The 22534-nt window shown below is 40.2% G+C and overlaps 1 protein-coding gene across 1 annotated transcript; it reads left to right on the forward strand.

Moving 5' to 3' along the window:
* The first annotated feature begins 1322 nt into the window (after nucleotides 1-1322).
* LOC133780004 (uncharacterized) lies at nucleotides 1323-2078 on the forward strand. Its single transcript, XM_062219891.1, has one exon. It carries the CDS (start codon nucleotides 1323-1325, stop codon nucleotides 2076-2078), a length of 756 nt encoding a protein of 251 aa, XP_062075875.1.
* The last annotated feature ends 20456 nt before the right edge of the window (nucleotides 2079-22534 follow it).

A 22534-nucleotide genomic window follows, 5' to 3' on the forward strand; every position in this document is an offset into this window, starting at 1 on the left:
TTCTTTTATTGGAGGTCCAAGAGACATGAGAAAAAGATATATGGAAGCAATGGCTTTAGTTCAACGTTACGGCAAACCTGACATTTTCTTAACAATGACATGCAATCCAAATTGGCCAGAAATTACAAATGAACTAAGTCCACACGAGGAAAGTCAAAATCGACCTGATTTGGTTGCTCGAGTCTTTCATGCAAAATTGGAAGAATTAAAGGACCAGTTATTCAAAAGGCAAATATTCAGAAAAAGTGTCAGCATATGTCGATGTTATTGAGCACCAAAAAAGGGGTGTTCCGATGCCCACTTTTTAATTATCTTACAAAATGAGTGGAAACTCCATGCACCAGAATCATTTGATGAGATCGTATCAACAAAGATACCTGATAAAAATACAAATATCCACCTCCATAACACTGTTGTGACGCACATGATGAATGGACCATGTGGAGTATTGAATCCATCAAATGTTTGCATGAAAGGAAATCGTGGATGCAAAAGTAACTATCCAAAGAATTATGCATCTGCAACAACTGTTGGAAACGATTGCTTCCCAATATATAGGCGCTCAAACAATGGAATGACTGTGAAGGTCCGAGGACAAAATCTAGACAATCGTTGGGTTGTTCCATACAACCCATATCTCCTTGCAGCATTTGACTCTCACATTAATGTAGAGATTTGTTCTAAAATAAGTGCAGTGAAATATCTTTACAAGTACATTTATAAAGGTCATGATCGTGTCACTTTCAACTTGGTTTCTGAAACAAACAATCAACAAGTTGATGAAATCCAACAATTCCAATCTGCCCGATGGATTGCTCCCCTAGAAGCAATGTAGTGAATATATGGATTTATTATCAATGAGATGTCCCCAGCTGTTTATAGTTTGCATTTACATCTGGAGGATCAACACTCGGTCACTTTCCAAGCAAACAACGATCTAATTAACATCCTCAATTTAGACTGTTCTAGAAAAACTATGCTAACACAATTCTTTGCATTAAATCGAGTAGATGAAAATGCAAAGAAATTATTGTACAAACAAATTCCAGAATATTATGTTTGGAACCATCAACACAAAGAATGGACTCCCCGAAAAATAATAACAGTCATAGGTCGTATTGTTACAACAAATCCATTTGAGGGTGAGCGTTATTTTATGCGGATATTGCTAAACCATGTAAGGGGACAGCTGTCCTTTGAAGATCTTAGAACAGTGGAGGGCATTTTGGCCCCCACATTTCGTGAAGCAGCAACAATGCATGGTTTGTTACAAAGTGACAGTAGCTTAGAAGACTATTTACATGAGGCATCTTTTATATCAAATGTCATCCGGTTTGAGGCGACTGTTCGCAACAATATTGGTATATTGTAATCCAACCAATCCAAGAGACCTTTGGGAACATTTTGAGGAAGATATGTCAATTGATTTCAAATCTTCAGAAGATTCTACATTAACTGCAAGATATCATGTATTAAGGTCAATCTCTTCTACAATTGAATCAATGGGGAAAAACATTAACTCTTACCATGTTCTTGATGAAGACATTTCTTTCGATAAAAATGAACAATCTAGAGAAATTGATGATGAGTTGGGTGTTGAAATTCTAGAAGAAGATATTACATCTTCAAGATCACTTAATAGCGAGCAACAACAAGTGTATAATGTAGTGTTGGAAAAAGTTTTATCAAACCAAAATGTTGCATTTTTTGTAGATGGCCCAGGTGGGACAGGGAAAACATTCCTATACAGGGCACTTCTGGCAACATTACGATCAAGAAACTTGGTAGCACTTGCAACTGCTTCATCAGGTGTGGTTGCATCTATACTTCCAGGAGGTCGAACAGCTCACTCACGCTTTAGGCTTCCACTTGATACTGACAAAAAAAATACATGTTGTGTGAGAAAACAAAGTGCACTTGCAATCCTTCTTCGTGTAGCAAAATTAATAATATGGGATGAGGCACCAATGACAAGAAAACAATACATAGAGGCATTAGACAAAATGTTACGAGACATCAATGATTCTGACGTAGCCTTCGGTGGAAAGGTTGTTGTTTTCGGGGGAGATTTTCGATAAGTATTACTTGTGGTCCGTAAAGGAACTAGACAAGAGTAGGTTAATTCCAATCTGGTTCATTCTTACTTGTGGCCTACATTGAATAAGTTTCGAATAACTGAAAATATGCGACCAAGATTAGATCCAATGTTTTCAAATTATGTGCTAGCAGTAGGTAATGGATTGCCACCCACCACAAAAGATGAAATCATAAAAATACCAAATGGGATGCTTGGTCCCTGTTATACCCAGATTTCGAGCTATAGTAAATATGACCTTGAAAGCTGAGTTCGCAATAAATGGTCTCGTGAGGGTTAGGGCATGCTCTAGGATTGTAAATCGAGCCTGCAAAGTACGATACACGACCTCGAGTATCGTGACCTCGAAATGATCTCGATCTCGAAAGGTAGCTCTGAGAGCACCCTCATCTTCAGGAACAACTTCGGAGCAGGGGTCTTGAGCTCGACGTACTATCTCAAAAGCCACGTTAGCTCGGGAGATGTCACTGGCTCGGGAAATGATGGGAAACTTGGGAGGCAAGAGCCTTAGAGATACGCGATCGCCGCTTTGAATATCAACAAGTATTATAAACATGAGATGTATCCTCATTTATTAATGTAAATCCCCAAGAATCGTGGGATAGTATTTAATCAGTTATGCGTTTCCTAGTCTTCAGGGACGTTTCCTTTTTTATCTGATTATAGGCATTTAAAGCTATTTATTTTATTCACAAAAGAGTAACTACCCAAAATATGTGGGATAGTATTCTGCATCCTTCTCTATAAATAGAGAAGCCATGCACCATTGTAAAGGACCGAAATTCTGATCCTAGAGAGAAAACTCTGGAGAATTCATACTAAAGAATTTTTCAGAGATAATCTTGAGATTAATAACAGAGACTCGTGGACTAGGCAGATTTAACTGCTGAACCACATAAAAAATCATGTGTTTGATTTGTTTGTTTCGTTTGGTCATTGTCATTCATTGTTTTTGTGCTCTTCTTTTATCTGTTGACAAAAAACAGCGTCAACAGTTTGGTGCTTTCATTGAGAGCCTCAAGCATTCATCCCTGAGAGATTCATGGCTACAAACAATCAGAACACCCCTGACGAAAGCTACCCAAGGCGTCCTGGAAAACAACCAATGGAGAACCCGGAGTCTGAGGAGAGAAGTGGGTCCTCCGATTCCCGGGGATCACCGCCTCCACCGAGGGATGAGGATATGTACTACAATCCTGAACGTTACGTTCCTATTGTAGAACTGGAAAACCGGCAGTTGAAACAGCTGTTGGCAGAAGCCAACAAACGGAATGAGGAGTTGACTAGGATAGCCGCGGAGGCGCAAGTGGCTCAGCCCCCGCCTTCGCGCGAAAACCAAGTCTCTCCTCCAAGGGACGTGCATGTTCCTTCCCAGAGGCCCCGTGGACGACCACGAAAAGATGCTGCCACGAGGAGGCCGACTCAACCTCCGGCACCAGCAGAGCCATCTGGTCCTCCTAGGCCCCAGAGGAGTACCCGAGCTCGGGTCCCGCCTAATCCACCTGCGGAAGCTCCTGCAGGAACTGAGAATAACCGAGCTCCTACCGAGGCTCGGACTCAGGTTCCTGGTAGCGCACCGAACGCGACTGATCCATCTCGGGCAAATTCTGGACCCTCTAGGCCGAGGCAAGGGAGGCAGCCACCGTCGCCTATACAGTTCCCTCCATCTCTCGTAAGATATCCTTCACCTCCCCGCAGAAACGCTCAACCTGTTCAAAATCAGGATCAAGGGCGTACGGGGGATAGACAAGGACACAGGGAGACTTTCCAGGAGCGGAGAGGCGCACAATCTGAGAGAAGTCAAACGTCCCGGTCTCGCACTGTGGAGACAAGGCGACATGGGAAGAACCCATCTCGAAACGACCGATCAATGAGTTTCACCAGTGACGAGTCCGGAGAGACCAGGTCCGTCAGTAAACACGACAAAGGTCGTAAAAATACTGGAAGCCGCAAGATCCGTCCTAACCTGCGGAATCATCTGAATCAGAGCAGGGGGAAGGGAGATCAGAAAAATCCGGACCTAAGGAATCACCTAAATGGGCGTAGAGATCCCTCACGGAGACGCGAGCCTGGGATCATGATCAATGACTGTCAATTCCAGACACCACCTAAGGACCCAGTCCAAGAAAGGATTGATCAGCTCGAAAAAGCCTTTAGGCTTTTAAAGAATGAACGAGGGAACGGTCGATATGAGGACTCCGACGAGGAGCTCGAGCCGTTTGCTCCAAATATTTCTAACACTCAATTTCCTCAAGGGTTCCGGATTCCTCACGTCCCAGCATTTGAAGGAAAAACCGACCCATGCAGTCACCTGAGTACATTCAACACTATTATGAGAGCTAGTAACGTGGGTTACAAGCTCAAGTGTATGTTGTTTCCAACATCATTGGCCGGACTTGCTAAGAGTTGGTTCGAAAAGTACAAGAGGCACTCGATAACTTCATGGGATCAGTTGTCTGGAGACTTCAAGAAGCAGTTCCGAGCCATGATGGGAGTCAGACCAGAGGCATCCACTTTGACTAACGTCCGACAACAGCCGGGCGAAACACTGAAAAGTTACCTAACAAGATTTAATCTAGAGGTCGCACGGGCTCGAGATGTGGATGACAGTGGGCACCTGATGGCTATCCGAGCTGGTGTGTTACCCGGAAGTGCACTTTGGGATGACATGCAAGGGAAACCGGTGAGGTCAATAATCGAGTTTAACAGACGGGCACAGAGATTTGTCAATGTAGAGGAGGCGAGGTCAACGCTGAAGGCGACCTCGCAGACCGAAACTACAACGATAAACATTAACTCCGCCTCAACCTCAGCTGACCAAGCAGCTCCACAGCCTACCTCGGAGAATCCCTCCAAGAGGAAAAAGAGCGAGGGAAATAACCCCGAGGCTGAAGGAGGAAAGAAAAAGAAAGGAGAAAGGTATTTCTCCGTATATAAAGTACACACCGAACTCAACGAGTCTCGGGAAAACATATACTTGGCTAATGAAAACCAGGTCCCCTTCAGGCGTCCGGACCCAATGAGAAATCAAAAGTCAAAAAGGGATTCCAGTAAGTATTGCCGGTTCCATAGAGACACCGGACACACCACTGATGAATGTCGACAGCTGAAGGACGAGATCGAGGGGTTGATCTCGAGAGGTTATTTCCGGCAGTATGTAAAAAACCAGAGTACTGGACAGACTACTGCGAGTCAGAGAGTAGCCGCGCCTTCGACGGCACAAAATAATAACTCCTGATCTCGGGAAGAAGACAGGTCCCCGCCGATTGATGGAGAGGATGTAATAACCATCTCGGGAGGGCCTCATCTCGCGGGAGGGGGCAGAAATGCTCAAAAGTGATACGTTAACGAGTTGAAGACAGGGGACGGGTCTCCTTATGAACCCGAACCCAGGGCACCAAAAAGCCAAAGGGTTGAAACGCAACCGATAACATTCACTGAGGAGGACGCATCTCATGTTCAGTTCCCTCATCATGACCCATTGGTTATTACCCTTCAGTTTGCCAACAAGAGAGTCCGCCGAGTTCTCATAGATAATGGGAGCTCGGTCAACATTCTTTATAAGGCGACCCTCGAGAAATGGGACTCTCCCTTCGCGACCTGAAAGCATGTGCAACTACTTTGTACGGCTTTTCAGGAGAAGGGACTGCTTGTATAGGATCCATTGAAATCCCCGTGACCTTGGGAGACTATCCAGTCTCGGTGACCAAGATGATGGAGTTCGTGGTGGTAGAGTTACCATCTGCCTACAATGTACTGCTCGGGAGACCCGCCCTGGTCGGGCTGGGGGCAGTGTCATCTGTGAGGCACCTAGCCCTTAAGTTCCCAACCCCAAGCGGGGTTGGGACTTTAAAAGGAGATCAATTGGCAGGAAGGGAGTGCTATAGCATTTCTTTGAGGGGAAAGAAACAAACGAGCGCTCAGGCACTCGTTATCATACAAAATAAAGATGGGACGATTTTAGAAATTGATGAGGAGATCGATCCGAGGATCGAGGAAAAAGTTGACCTCCAACCCTTGGAGGAACTCGAAGAAGTTCAGCTCGAGGCAGTTGATCCCTCAAAGAAGGTGAAGGTCGGAAAACACCTCCAAGACGAGGCAAAATAGCAATTAATCTGCTTTCTGAAGAAAAACCAGGATGTCTTCGCATGGTCACACTCAGACATGGTGGGGATAAGCCCGAATGTAGCGAGCCACGCATTGAATATAGACAAAAGCTTTCCCCCGAAGCAACAAAAGCGAAGACAGCTGGACGAAGACAGAAAGAAAGCACTAAAGGAGGAAGTTGACAGGCTGAAAGCAAACTATTTCATTAGGGACGCTTTTTACCCTGACTGGGTAGCCAATCCAGTGTTGGTCCCGAAGCCCAATGGGACGTGGAGAACCTGCATTGACTACTCAGACCTCAACAAGGCCTGCCCAAAAGACTGTTTTCCGCTGCCAAGAATTGACCAGCTCGTGGATGCCACGGCGGGGCATGGCCTGATGTCGTTCAAGGATGCCTATTCTGGATATAACCAGATTCCCATGCATGCCCCCGACCAAGAACATACGAGCTTCATTACAGATAAAGGGCTATACTGCTATAATGTTATGACATTCGGACTCAAGAATGCTGGAGCCACGTACCAGCGGCTCGTAAACATGATGTTTTCAGAGAAAATAGGGAACAACATGGAAGTTTATGTTGATGACATGCTTGTAAAGTCTCAACTTAACAAGAACCATGTTGATGATCTCGAAGAGTGCTTTGGCGTACTCAGGAAATACAACATGAAGCTAAATCCTCAGAAGTGCACTTTTGGGGTATCTTCGGGAAAAATTCTGGGCTATATTGTCAACTCTCGAGGGATCGAGGCTAATCCCGACAAAATAAAGGCCCTGATTGATATGCCTTCACCTCGGAAGCATAAAGATGTCCAAAGCTTGGCAGGCAGGATGGCCGCCCTGAGCAGATTCATCTCGAAGTCAACGGATCGAGGCCTTCCATTCTTCAACTTATTGAAAGGAAGTAAGAAGTTTGAATGGACAGAGGAGTGCGAGCTGGCCTTTCAGGAGCTCAAAAAGCACTTAGCTGAACCGCCCATCCTATCGAAGCCTGAGACGGGAGAAGTATTGTTCTTATACCTCTCGACTACCGAACACGCGATACGCGCCGTGCTTGCTCGAGAAGAAGAAAAATTGCAGAAACCCGTCTATTACATTAGCAAAAGATTAAAGGGGGCAGAGTCAAGATATCCATTGATGGAAAAGCTTTCCCTCAGCCTAATCCACTCATCTCGCAAGCTCCGCCCCTACTTTCAAGCACATCCCATCCATGTACTGACAGATCAACCACTTAGGCAAGTCCTGTCTAAACCAGAGGTGTCAGGTCGGCTCCTTAAATGGGCTGTTGAGCTCGGACAGTTCGAGATCACTTACCATCCAAGAACGACCATTAAGGCACAAGCCTTGGCAGACTTCATAGTGGAGTGCACTGGTATAGCCGACGACGAGGTAATAACCACGGCCCACGAGCTGTGGAAACTTTACGTCGACGGCTCGTCAAATGAAAATGGAGCGGGGGCAGGAGTTATTCTGATCACTCCTGCAGGGAGCAAATTTCACTTTGCTTTAAGATTTGGTTTTAAAGCATCTAATAATGAAGCTGAATACGAGGCTCTACTTGCGGGACTACGAATAGAAAAAGAGCTCAAGGCCAAAGCTATACATTGCTACAGCGACTCTCAGCTCGTGGTTAATCAAATCTTGGGGGAATACCAGGCTCATGGCACAAGAATGGCAGCTTATCTGGCGAAGGCAAAATCCGCATTAGAGTATTTCGAGTTTTATGCAATCGAACAGGTTCCCCGAGAACAAAACTCAAATGCAGATGCCTTAGCTCGGCTCACCACTTCCGCCGAAAATGAAGAGCTGAATGTTATACCCGTAGAAAACCTATCAGCACCAAGCATTACTGAGCCAGACGAGGAAGATGTGTGTATGATTGAAACAGAACCAACCTGGATGAGTCCAATAGTTGATTATCTCGAAAATGGAATTCTTCCAAGAGATCGAAATCAAGCTCGAAGGTTGATGTATTAACTTCCTCGTTACACCATTCTGGATGGAAAGTTATACAGAAGAGGGTACTCCATGCCGCTGCTTAGATGTGTAACTCCTCCCGAAGCTAAAAAGATCATTGAAGAAATTCATGAAGGGTTCTGCGGAGATCATACCGGGGGGCATAGCCTGTCCAAGAAGATTATACGCCAAGGATATTTCTGGCCAACCATTAAAACGGACTCTTTCGAGTACGTGAAAAAGTGCGACAAATGCCAGAGATTCGCAACGATACCCCGAGCTCCACCTTCCGAACTGACCATGTTGACATCCCCGTGGCCTTTCGCGGTATGGGGCATCGACCTCATAGGCTCACTCCCAACTGGCAAAGGCGGAGTAAAATATGCTGTGGTCGCCGTTGATTACTTCACAAAATGGACAGAGGCTGAACCATTGGCGACCATAACTTCGAAAAAGATCCTTGATTTCGTGGTAAAGAACATCGTATGCCGATATGGAGTACCAAGAAAGATTGTATCTGATAACGGAACCCAGTTCGATTGCGACTTATTCACCAACTTTTGTGACAAGAACGGTATAATAAAGAGTTTTTCATCAGTGGCTCACCCTCAAGCGAATGGTCAGGTCGAAGTCGTTAACAAAACCCTCAATAGTTCTCTAAAGAAGAAGCTGGAGGAGGCAAAGGGACGATGGCCCGAGGAATTACCTCAAGTCCTTTGGGGATATAGAACTACAGCTCGGGCATCAACGGGACATACCCCGTTCTCTCTAGCGTACGGATGCGAAGCAATGTTGCCCATCGAGGTCGAAATCCCAACGATTCGAACTCAAATTTACGATCAGGATTCAAATCACACTTGGCTCGAAGAAACCCTAGACTTGATCAAAGAAAAAAGGGAAGAGGCTCAGCTGAGAAATGCTGCTTACCAGCAACGAACCACAAGATATTTCAATAAAAGGGTTCGAGATCGAAAGTTCGGAGTGGGAGACCTGATTTTGAGACGCGTATTCTTAGCAACCCGAGATCCAGCAGCTGGAGTGCTCGGGCCAAACTGGGAAGGACCATACCAGATAGAATCAGTCATCCGACCTGACGTATACAAACTTGCGAGATTAGATGGGAGCCTGATACCACGAGCATGGAATGGCGAACACCTTAGACCATATTATCAATAGTGCAGGAAGTGTTGCCTGTAACCATGAATTTCTATTTGTACTAGTTTGTTTGTTTGTTTGTTTGTTTCTGAGTTTCATCAAATAAAAGGTCTGCTTTGTTTCACATGTAATGTATTTTTATTTTTTCAATCTCCCTTAATTTAATAACCTATGGTCACACTCATAGGATATTAAGGGGGCATCATTGGTATACATACCACCAGCTTAAAAAATAAAAAATATATATAAAGTATTTGGATGTAACCAAGTACGCGATTTAGATAGTTCGGACATAACCGAATTATCAAAAACATAAAGTATTTGGATGTAACCAAATACGCGATCTTAGATAGTTAGGACATAACCGAATTATCAAAAACATAAAGTATTTGGATGTAACCAAATACGCGATCTTAGATAGTTCGGACATAACCGAATTATCAAAAATAAAGTATTTTGATATGACCAAATACGCGAGCTTAGATAGATCGGATATAACCGACCATCAAGAACCTAAAACATTTGGAGTTAACCAGATGTGCAAACACAATAGGTTTGGAACAAACCAGCCAAATTTTCGATCGATGATAAATGGGAGCCTAAACCTATTGCGAAATATGTCGAGATCGAGGCTGGAATATCTTAAAGAAAAATAGTTTCGAACTCATAACCTCGGAGGCAAAATACTGAGGATGAGGAAAAGTGACTAAAAAGATAACCAAATCATTCATATTACATACCATATAAGTACTTTCGAGTTCGTGGTTAAAGTAATATCCGACCTTGATAAGTAACGAGGTCGGAAGCGGATAATTCGAATAAACTATGCATGAATGCATCGAATTTCGAGCCCAAGTCCAAACTATGTTTGTATGAATAAATAAACATAACCGGTTCATCCATTTAAAAATATGCAAAATATTTTGAGCAATGTAAAGCATATAAAAGAATGGTAAAAGAAATTGTATCAGCCCCGTGGGCATATATTAAAATAGTTACAGAAATAAGGGGACGCAGCCCCGATAACTGATCTCCCCGAGGTCAGATTCAAGAGAGAGGAGTCTCCTTGGCCTTCTCAGCATCAGTGGCACCGGACCCCTCAGGACGAATAGCATGGCTATCCTCCTGAGCTTCCTCCGAAACGGTGTCCAGAGCAGCCTTTTCCTTCTCGAGCTGCTCAGCCTTCTCCTTCTCAAGCCGTTCAGCCTCTTCCTTCTCGAGCCGGGCATTCCATCGTTCAAGAAGCGGCGCCTCGTGGGGACCCAAGAAGCTGGTGTCCAGCTCTTCGTTATAAGCCCACATCCGGTACATGGCTGAGTCGACCGCCTTTTCCTTCTTTTCTTTGTACTCGGCAGTAAGGCGAGCTTTGACATCCTCTATGAAGTCGAGGGTGGCGGCCTTGTTCTCTTCGAGCTTCTTGTTGGTCTCCCGAAGCTGGATGTTATCTTTCTTTTGCTCCTCGAGTTCAGTTTTCAGCTTTCCGAGCTCCTTGGCCATTTCCTCACGCTCCTTAACCACTGCCTCGAGCTTAGTATTCGCCGCCTTCAGATCATCGTTCGCTCTAAGGTGGAGGTCCCTCTCCTCTTGAGCATGAGTCTTGCTCGAATGGATCTCGCTGTTCAGCTTGTAATTGAGCTGGGCAGTGAAGGCAAGAGCCTGAAAAAAGGAAGAAACCACCATTAGCCTCAGGACAGTATGAATGTAAGCAAAAGGAATATAGAACGATACTTACCGCGGCAGTGTGCTCGATACTCTTCTCGTACAGGACAGTGCGGTCTCGGGTGCCAGTTAGGCACTGCCACTGAGGAGCCTCGAAACTGCCGTAACTCTGGCCAATCCGGGACATGACATCCGAAATCAGCGTAGATCCATGAGGTCCGGCAGCGTTATCCACCACATATGAGTCCATATGGGTGGAGATGGTTAGCTTCTGAGCTCGAGAAGCAGAAGGTCTCTTGGCGAGCTGAGCAGAAGACGTTTGACCCGCCACAGGAGGTCGAGATTCGACCACGACAGGGATACCAGCCTGCGAGGCCGGTGCCACCGCAGAGACGAAAGCCTGCGAGGTTGTGGGGGCGCTGATCTGGCCAGTCGACGTAGCAGCAGAGCTCGAAGCCGGTGGGGGAGGAGGAGGCATTTTCTTAGATCTCTTGGAGCCTTTCCCCGGCTGGCTGGTCTTCACCGACCCTGCCCTGGGGCGTTTGCTCCTCTTGGCGCCTGCATTGTCGATAAGGGTGTCGAGGTCGGAGTCCATCTCGCCTGCACAAGTCATAACACTGAGTCAGTAAAAGAGAAATTTACAGCAAGTAATTTCGGTATCAGACACATAGAGTGATATGGAGGAAACCTAACTGGAACTCTCCCCCGAGCTCGAGCTTGGGGACCATGAAATTCCCCCGTCTTCAGAGGAGGCGGGGGGAGTGCCTTCCCTATAAGTAGGGGATAACCTCGAGAGGTCCCTATAGTCATTGGTCCCGTACTGCACTGCTATCCCATTCCACACCTCGTCCGTGGTGTACATGGTATCATATTTCCCGAGCCCACTATCGAACCTAAGGACACAGTCGTCTACCCAACTCCATATGTAGAAGTGGTATCTATCCTGTGGGCACGAGACTAACCTATTGGGCCTGTGTTCTAGTAGTGTGGGGGACCACATCCTCGAGGTAGGGAGGACTTTACCTTCATTTGAGTCCGAGCTCAAGGCTTCATCATTAGCCTCATTCCTGGACCGCGGACTCCTCAGACGAACTGGGAGTGTTGGCCTCCTCTCTCTCCTCGGAGGAAGGGCGCCTGTAGGCAGGGGCACCTCCTCCCAACGTTCGTATTTTTTATTAGACCAGTCAGAGGTTGACTGGCCTTCTCCCAACAACCAACAGGCTCGGAGCTTGCCCTCTTGAAGAAGATACGAAAGAGACCTCCTGCCATAAGGAAGTCGGAGCAAGGCCTCTCTGTGCTCCCCCATTGCCTTGGTGGGGGAGGGACACTTAAAATTAGCTGAAAAGCAAAACACATTTCAGCTAAGTACGGTCTTAAGGGCTAAAATTCCGAGCTCAAAAAAAATAATAATAATAAAAGTAACAAGAGTACTTACGAATCCGCCTGAACGATCGATGTCGAGACAGGGACAAACCGTCTGTCCAGAAAATAGCCTTTTTGGAGTCAGGAGGGTGGTTTGGAAGATCTTCAAAAATCTTCGTCTCTTTGGGGTAGCTCGAAAGATAATAAAAACCATCTCCTCCCCGAGCTCGGGAGGGGTTACTTTTCAAACAAAAGAGATATAAGATCTCTTGAGGTGAAGGTCCTTCCCACCCCAGCTCGTGGAACAAGGACCTCAGGGCAGACAGCACCCTGTATGAATTGGTGTTGAGTTGGAATGGAGCCAACCCAACGAAATCAGTGAAGTCTCCAAAAAAGGACTTCAAGGGCAGCAGAGCTCCTACCCTTATATGTTCCTGGCTCCAGGCCGAATATTTCACACTGACGTCGCGGCCCCCAGGGGCGAAACAGCTCCGTTCATGACTAGCCGGAGCTCGACACTTCAGGGTGTCCAACGAACTAAGGCCATGGAGGGCCAAAATGTCAGTTATTTGGTCGGTGGTGGTAACCGAGCTCTGGTAGAGCTCGGCTTCGAACATCTCTCTCCGAGGCTGCGAGGACGAAGGTTCCGCCATTAAAGAAAATTGGAGTTCCCCTGGATGATATGCAACCGTGACTTTTAACGCAAGGTCGAGGGGAATTGGCCTAGGTCCTGGGTTGGGCTCCGGATAGATGGCCTCCCGAAGAACTCTTCTCTTCTTTTCAATGACCTCGTCTATCTGGCGGCGATAGTGGGCTCAAGTGTCCTCTTGCTCGCGCGCAAGCTCGTATTCTTGTATCCGACGCTGATTCCGGACGAACAGTGATTCTGGGCTCGGAGATTTAGGCTCGTAAGGGATGGCTCGCAATGACCCCCACCGTCTTTCCAGATTCTGTGACATCTAACGAGAAAGAAAAAATGGTGAGGGCCATGCATGCAAGAATCACGAGCTCGATGGTATGATATCGGGGATTTAGGAACAAGAAATTAAATATTGAGACCCTTACTAAAGAGTCAGAGCGTGTGTTCCACGAGAGAGAAAAGGAGCGTGGAAGATTTTTTGAAAATCCCGAAATTCAAGGGAAAGAAAGGTGGCGGTTAGCCAGGAAGGGCATTCTCGGTTTTCGTGCATTTGTCAAGGACAAAGGTTTTTACCCGAAAACTTATTAGACAAGAAACATGGCCTAAAATTTTCAAAACCCAGAAAATTGAAACTTTGCTGAAACGTTAAAACTGGATATAAACTAGTGATGCGAAATCCAGCAGGGGAAGTCTAGGAAACTTGAAAGCCTATCGAAATGAAACCCCCTATCTTATTATGCTAAGAACGTAAACTAGCATACACAGCAAAAACAGTATAAAAAAAAACAACAGAAATGGCATACTTACACAGTGATGGTGATTGCAGAGAAATCGTCAACTGAAGAAGAGGTTGCAAGAAAGAACTCACTGACTCGAACAGACCAGGATTTCTTTGTTTCTTGGGTCGAGAAAACATGCGCAGGACAGAAGCTTCTTTGGAGAGTCTGGTTTTCTGGTTGTTTTTCTTTTCTTGCTTACGATGAACAAACGTGAAGAAGAAGATGAAGAGGGGGGGTCTTGTATATATAGGTGGAAAAATGGAATTAATCAGGAGCGTCGAATGAAATCCTCACTAGATCGAACGGATGGGGATCAATGACAAGAAGGCGCCGAAAAGTTGTCAGACGGACGATCGTGGGCATGTTTCCAAGGTACTCAAGTGCCTAAAGTGAGCAATACCCGGCTGACGCATGTCCATTTTCAAGAGTGTGACGGTACGGTCCCCCAGAGGAAGTAGTTCAAAAGTTTCCTTCTCTTAGGATTCGAACAAATACTTTTGAGGGGGCAAGATGTTATACCCAGATTTCGAGCTATAGTAAATATGACCTCGAAAGCTGAGTTCGCAATAAATGGTCTCGTGAGGGTTAGGGCATGCTCTAGGATTGTAAATCGAGCCTGCAAAGTACAATACACGACCTCGAGTATCGTGACCTCGAAATGATCTCGATCTCGAAAGGTAGCTCTGAGAGCACCCTCATCTTCAGGAACAACTTCGGAGCAGGGGTCTTGAGCTCGACGTACTATCTCGAAAGCCACGTTAGCTCGGGAGATGTCACTGGCTCTGGAAATGATGGGAAACTTGGGAGGCAAGAGCCTTAGAGATACGCGATCGCCGCTTTGAATATCAACAAGTATTATAAACATGAGATGTAATCCTCATTTATTAATGTAAATCCCCAAGAATCGTGGGATATTATTTCATCAGTTATGCGTTTCCTGGTCTTCAGGGACGTTTCCTTTTTTATCTGATTATAGGCATTTAAAGCTATTTATTTTATTCACAAAAGAGTAACTACCCAAAATATGTGGGATAGTATTCTGCATCCTTCTCTATAAATAGAGAAGTCATGCACCATTGTAAAGGACCGAAATTCTGAACCTTGAGAGAAAACTCTGGAGAATTCATACTAAAGAATTTTTCAGAGATAATCTTGAGATTAATAACAGAGACTCGTGGACTAGGCAAATTTAACTGCTGAACCACATAAAAAATCGTGTGTTTGATTTGTTTGTTTCGTTTGGCCATTGTCATTCATTCTTTTTGTGCTCTTCTTTTATCTGTTGACGAAAAACGGCGTCAACAGTCCCTATGATGATGACAAGACTTCATTAGATCACTTAATACAAGACGTTTTCCACAACATTCAAGATTATTCAGGAAATATGTCAACTATGATTAACCGGTCCATACTAACACCAAAGAATAGTTTTTTCGATGAAATAAATGCATTGTTAATACAAAGATTTCCCGGTGAATCTCATCAATATTACAGTGTAGATGAGACAATAGATAAAAGTGAGCAATCCGTTATGGAAGATTTCTTAAACACATTAAAGCCTAATGGACTTCCGCCTCATGAATTATTACTAAAGAAAAATTGTCCCATCATGCTCCTAAGAAACATTAATCCTTCAGAGGGACTATGCAATGGAACCCGTTTGATTTGTCGGGCTTTCGATCGAAATATCATAGATGCTGAAATTGTCGTTGGACATCATATGAGAAAAAGAGTCTTCATTCCAAGAATATCGTTCTTACCAAATGTGGATGATAATAGTAGTTTTCCGTTTAAGCGAACTCAATTTCCTATAAGATTAAGTTTTGCAATGACCATAAATAAGTCACAAGGCCAAACATTGGATTATGTTGGGATTTATTTATCACAACCAGTATTTTCTCATGGCCAATTATACGTCGCTTTATCAAGGGCAAAGACAGCGTCTATAGTGAGGATTTTAATTCGACTAGTAACTACTGATAAACTTGACAAAAACTACACCAAAAATATTGTGTACACTGAATTATTATCATCATCATGTTTAAATTAATATTTATGTAGGTAATATTCACAGATTTTATTAATCTATTTTCAATCCATTATTCTATTATTCCATCATTTCATAAATTAATAATTCAAATACATTATATTTATGTGTGTAATATTCTTCTATCTTTACAGGGAAAAAATGTTGACAATATGTACATCGATCAACAAGATCACGCCAAATAAAAAACCTTGGAAAATCAAGATGATTGTGGCAAACAAATCTCCAAAGCAAACAAGTCGTAACTTAGCAATCAAATACCAAAATCCAATATTAATCGACCAACAGGTATCATATTTGTTATAATATATATTAGTTTGAAAATTACTAATACTCTCCTAAATGAATGTAGCATACCTCTATTTATCATTTGCAACTCATATAGTACAATATTAACCATTATTTCTTAAAATTTTGGTTCAGGGGAATCGAGTCCAATCAGTAATTTATGGAACAGATATTGACTCTAGGGAGGACACTTTAAAATTGTTTCACTCATAGTATATTAGTGACGCCCTTGTCAAAAACTCCAACCATAGGTACAAGATTGGAACATATGAATATGATTGGACCCTCAACTCAAGAACACTAATAGAAGATGTAGAAGAACAAGACAATCAAATAGAGGCACCAAAATATAACAGCGTTCCATTTATAGACTTGCACTCTTACAAAGACTCAGCTGAACGAATAGGTATTTCAAATTTAATTCTTATACAAATTGATTATCATCAAAATAACCATTTTCTTATTTCAATATGTAGATTTCTTAGCTGTTGCAATCCAGATTGAATCAACAAAAGAGATGTAGAGTCCCAGAGCTATACTTAGTAGTAGTAGCGGGACTTAGTTGAACACTCGTAGCAACACTTATATATTTTATAAGTTTAACCTATAGTTTAAGAATATTAATTATAACATAAGGTTTGATTAATATAGCTGATTATACAGATGTTATTTATTATACTATAAGATTTAGATATAATTAATAAGATCATGACACTTGTCGTGTGCATGTTTATTTAAGGATTTAATTATAGTTTAAATAAAAGAAAGTTCAAGAAATACTCACCATTCTATTGTTGGTTTTAGGAGTGTTCCAAGTCCCGCATTTGTTCTCAAATATCCCAGTTTTTTGAAAGGAAAATAAGATAGATCATATATGTTTGTATGATATGTTATGCTTATATGTTATGATTTGGTTATGCTATAATATGTATATGTATGATATGTTTTGTAGTCCTTAGGCATATGACTTGTTTCGATAACAAGCCCCAAGATTATGTTTTTAGTCGCTTGGGCATATGACTTGCTTAGATTGCAAGCCCCAAGATTATTTTATCATTTTCATGGTTTAGAGTTATGGTTTACCCTACCTCAGATATTAGACAGGGGTCCTAGAAGGGTTATCATATACTATCATGTGATCTAACCTACCTCAGATATTAGACATGGGACCTAGATAGTTTATCACATGCCATGCTAATGAGTTAATGGCCATTAATAGTGTAGTCCTATATGGTATACGTCTTTATAGTCGTATGTTCATATGTTTATGATATATGTTTTTATAGTCATATGTTTTATAGTTTATGTTTATGATGTAGTTTTATGCTTATGATAAATGATGTATGTTTTTAGTAGGTTTTCCTTGCTGTGCATTAGGCTCATTCCTTTGTTTTATTTTTAGTGTAATGCAGGAAGATAGATAAGGAGGTGGAAGGATTTTTGGAAGCTTGACATGTGTGTTGAGGATGAACGAATTGAGTGGACTGCGTGTCGATCGAGGATGACGTTTATTTTAGTCTTTTAAATTATGTTCTTGATGTAATTCCACAACTAGTATTTTATGTTTTATGTGTGTAATATCCGTTTTCCCGGAAGGGCAATTTCGTAATTTTTCCACTATGTGCATCCTTGTCATTATTTTTCTTTTCCTTTGATGGAATATTGGATATGCATGATTTCCAATAGCGATAAAATTCATGGTTTCGTATGTTTAAATATCTCGGAAATGATTGTAAAATCGCGGCATGTGCATAATGCCAAATAAATAAATAATGACTCGGGTTAAAGTTATTATTTATTTTATGAATATTATTATTATTATGAGTATAATAATAATAATAATATGGTATGAGTTTTTATTTTATTTTTTTGAGTTATTATATTATTATTATTATTTAAATGGATTAAATAATAGTAATTATAAGCAATTATGAAATGACTATAATGTCTCCATTTTTGGGATTTGTTGAGGGATATTTTGAGGACATTTTATGATAAACAATATCTCATTAAAAATTCATGATATAACAAGATATTATTTATTTTAGTTGTTTAATTTTTAAAATAAATGAAAAAACTCTAATTTTGTGGGAATTAGAGGAAGAATCGTTCTAATATCAACAAGTTATGTTTTACTCATTTATTTATTGTTATATCACAATCAAGAGAGTTCTGAGGGAGAGAAATCGTGGGAAGCAAGCTTAGAGAGAGAAAGAACCATTTTTTTCACAATACCTAGAGAGAGAAAGTATAATTTCGGATTTGGGAAGCATAGAGAAAATCTGGGTTATTTTGATCATTTTAAATACATTATTTATGATCTAAGGTAGGTTTTTGATGTGGTAAAAGGACCTAGAAGAGTTGTTTTCGAAATCCACCATTTTCACCATTAAAGTTAGGGTTTTTGCATAGTTTCGGATTTGAGAGTGTTTAGACGAATGATGGGTGTATGGAGGCGTGTGTACAAGCTTAGGGGACTCCAAGGATTAATTTGGATGTAAAGAATCAGAGTTTAAAGGCTTAGAACGTAAAGTGCATTTTTTTGCTCCATTTTTTGCGTTACACCGGATTTGGAGAAGAAGACTTCGGAACAAGGGGTTACGGACATATTTTTGGGCTGGGGTCTATTGTTTTGAAGTTCTGGACACAAGGGGATCATTTTCCAAGCAATAGAAGGGTTGGAATGAAGCAAAAACTCAGCCCTAGAGTCGTCGTCGCCTGAGAAGAAGACAAATCCGGTGATGTCTCCGGCGATCCTGTTCTGGGCATTTCCAGAGGTTTTTTTTATAAAAAAATTCTTGTTTTAGATTCTATATGATAATTTAGAGTTTTTGGTGAAGTTTGGTATTTTTTTGATAAATCCTTGATTTATTGTGAATTATTTAAATTTTCTTATGAAATAATTATGAAAAATACTTAAAATGTTCATAAAATTCTTAGATAATTTTATATGATCTGTAATTGATACCAAACTGTTCTGTATGTTATATTGAAGATTTAAACGTTTTTGGTAATTTTCATGAATTTATTTGGTTATTTCTTAAATAATTATAGAAAATACCTAGGCTAATATAAATGACTTAGAATAATTATTGTAAGCATATTTAAGGGTTATAAGATATTCTGTGAAATTTGGGATAATTATTTACTGTTTTATTATTTATCTTGAATTATTTGAGTTAAAATGGGTTATCTACGTAGATAAATTATAGAAAATAACTTGGTGTTGCTAAAATTATTGTTTACTGTTTGGGCACTGTTCTTATGAATTTAAAATGGTATCTTAGTGTCTGATACTGATTTAGAATTATGTTAGGTTAATTTGTTATTTTTGGTCAATTATTTGGTATTTTATGCATGTAAAAAAAGGGGTAATTTATGCATAAATAATTACAATAATTTGTATAAGTTTCTAAGTTGTTTAATCATGTTTCATAATCTGTATAAATGGTTAAGAAGAATGTTAGTTTCTAGTTTGGGTAATTTTATTGAGTATCCAATTATTTTGGGAATTATGTGTAATTAAAATGATAATTATTGAAAATAAATAACTATAAGGAAATAATTAGTTTAATCTGACTTTATAGGCGTAAAAATAAACTTAGAATCTGATTTAGTAAGTTGTCGTCATTTATTTGATTATTTGATTATGATTTATTTGTTTTGTGCATAAAGATGATAAGAAATGTGATGATTAGTATTATAGGTTGTAATTTTGTGGTGAAACCTTGATGTGGTTCATAATTTTGTTTTGATTGTGTCATTGAATTGTTGGGTGTTTAGGATCTAGTTCTTAACAAGGACACTCACGAGGGGTTCAAAGTAGAACAAAGGAATATTTTTGCAATTGAGGTAAGAAGAATGGACATCTGTGCACAGGGTATATGTTTAAGCATACAATCTTGTTTCTTGGTTTTTATTTATTTATGTTATGTATTGTGGTTGATTACTGTATACACTTAGTATTGTTAGCATGAGAATAGTGCTAGGGTTTTCGCTGCTTGTGTGAGCATAACACTTGCAGGTACACTAAGAGCTTATCATTGGTGAGTACAACTTGTGGTAAGTGAATGCCCCGTTGGATGCCAAGTGTGAGAATAACACGAGGCAGGGCATATTACATTTCATGTCTGATCAACATGAATGTATGGTTGATTATCGTATGTGAGCATAATGTGCGGGATGAGACTTTGTTTGTTATGTGTGTGAGTATAACATGCATTGTATCAATATTATATGAATTGTTATTGCCTAAGGTTTTAATTAAGCTATGTTGTATTATCTGGTTAGAGGGGGGTTATGTCCTACATAGCTCTTCTTACTGGGCGTTAGCTCATAGGTACTCTGTGTGCAGATAAAGGCAAAGCAACGCAATGAATGAAGTGGGCTCGAGGCGTGGATGTTACATGTTAGTGGAGGGTTCACAACGTTTTAATGATTTAAAGACTTATGAAATTTTATCACTTTTGGACTATGTTTTTTTTGTTGGATAAAGTTTTAAGACATGAAAATGCCTTGTTTATTTCAATAAAATAGTATTTTAAATGGTTATTTAATTTATTGATTTAAATGGACTTTCATAAGTGACGTCTCAGGAAATCGGGGCGTTACAATGTGTTTATCAAACAATGTTTTATGTTTTAAACAATGGGTACCCATACCAGATTTTACATTTATTTTGGAGTTTTAATAAAGATATGATTATTTCTTATGAATGTTTCTTTAAAGAAGTAGCTATGTCTAGTAGTTTTAATGGTCCAAAGTCTTAGAAATAGTTGGATCATTACAAGAGATAACCACAAAATTTCAACAACAAACAATCCAAGAGATATATCTTATCAATGAAAGGTAAAAAAATAAAAACATACTTTCAATTAAATTTAATATTGATATTACTTTACAAAATATACACTAACATTTTTTATTCAATCTAATTTGTCAGCTTCAACCTAATTAAATTGACTATGTGGGGTTGGTTTGTCCAAGATAAATGCCAAACAATTACAAAAATTATTGAAGAATACCCAATAATATTGGGAACACAAATAGTTGTTCGAACATATAAATGTACTTAGAAATACATAACTTATAAATTCTTATATCTTTAATATACTATCATTAATATAAATCTCAATTTGAACACAGGATTGTCCCTATCATCATGTTCATCAAGTACCTTCACAATCAATCCTCAAATTCCAGAGGCAACTTCATTGAAGCAATGGTAATACTTGCATATTAAAATACACATATTGCTCAAATTACTTTACATTTAATTATATTATTTTCATACAATCTTCCTATATTTATTAACTTTTATTACTATTCCCTTTTTATTCTAAATGGCGAATAATAATACACTGAAAATCAAAAGTATCATTGAAACACCGTTGACACATCCATCTACTACTCTATCATCTATTGGACTTCAAAAAACTGTGAAGATTTGTGATATTCCCTGTGCGATGAAGGCTTTGCAATCTATGGAGGTAAATATTACTTTTTTATTTAAATTTAATAACAAACTACAATTATTAACTTTCTAAAGAACAATTTTTATTTTATGTAGAAAAAATACTTTTGGGTAGAAGCAAAGATAAATATAATTGATTGTGCCCAAATGTACTATTACATGTCGTGTGCGACATGCCATAGTAAAATAAGACATAAGTATGACGAAATAATTGTTTGCGAAAATCCAAACTGCAAATAGCAAGGCACTCCCACACCATAGTGAGTACATTTTATTTAAATTTATAAATAAATTTTAAAAAACTACTATTCACATTAAAACTAATATATTTAAATAAATTTTAAGTGCTAGGGCATATGTGCAATTGAAGATGATACTGGAAAGCTCGATGTTGTCATGTTCGGAGAAGTAGTAGAAGAAACATTTGGTAGTTCTGCAATCCATTTGATGGAAAATTCTACACAGGTAAGAATAAATATTACTACATTTCAAAATAATACATATGAAAAATACCATAATTTATATAAACTAACTCTAAATTGTTCTTGCAGGAAATTCCTCAACACATTGCAATTGTTGCAAATAAATTAGCAACAAAAAAATGGACAATCAAATTGTCTGGAGATGAACAAAAAAAATGAATAATGTGAAATACAAGCATTTCATTATTCTCTCCATTGAAGCCAGACAAGATAACAACAAGGATGAATCATCATCCTAAATTACAAACCCAAATTAATAACTTTCTTCATTTTATTTATTTATTTATTTATTCAGACAAAATCACATTCTTTATTAAACTATATACAATTTTATTTTTATTTTTATATTTACGAAGGTCTAGCCTTTAAAATCGTTCAATAGCAAAACTGCTCGTTCGGAAACAAAACTACCAAATCCTTATCAACAATGTTATTATTTGAATTCCAACATTATTTTTCGTAATATCTTTATGCCATACATTATATTAAAT

Source organism: Humulus lupulus, chromosome 5, assembly GCF_963169125.1.
Source record: "Humulus lupulus chromosome 5, drHumLupu1.1, whole genome shotgun sequence".
In the NCBI taxonomy this organism is placed as follows: Eukaryota; Viridiplantae; Streptophyta; class Magnoliopsida; order Rosales; family Cannabaceae; genus Humulus; species Humulus lupulus.

Coding starts and splice junctions, on each gene's coding strand:
- LOC133780004 (XM_062219891.1), top strand. CDS start 1,323: ATGTCATCCGGTTTGAGGCGACTGTTCGCAACAATATTGGTATATTGT.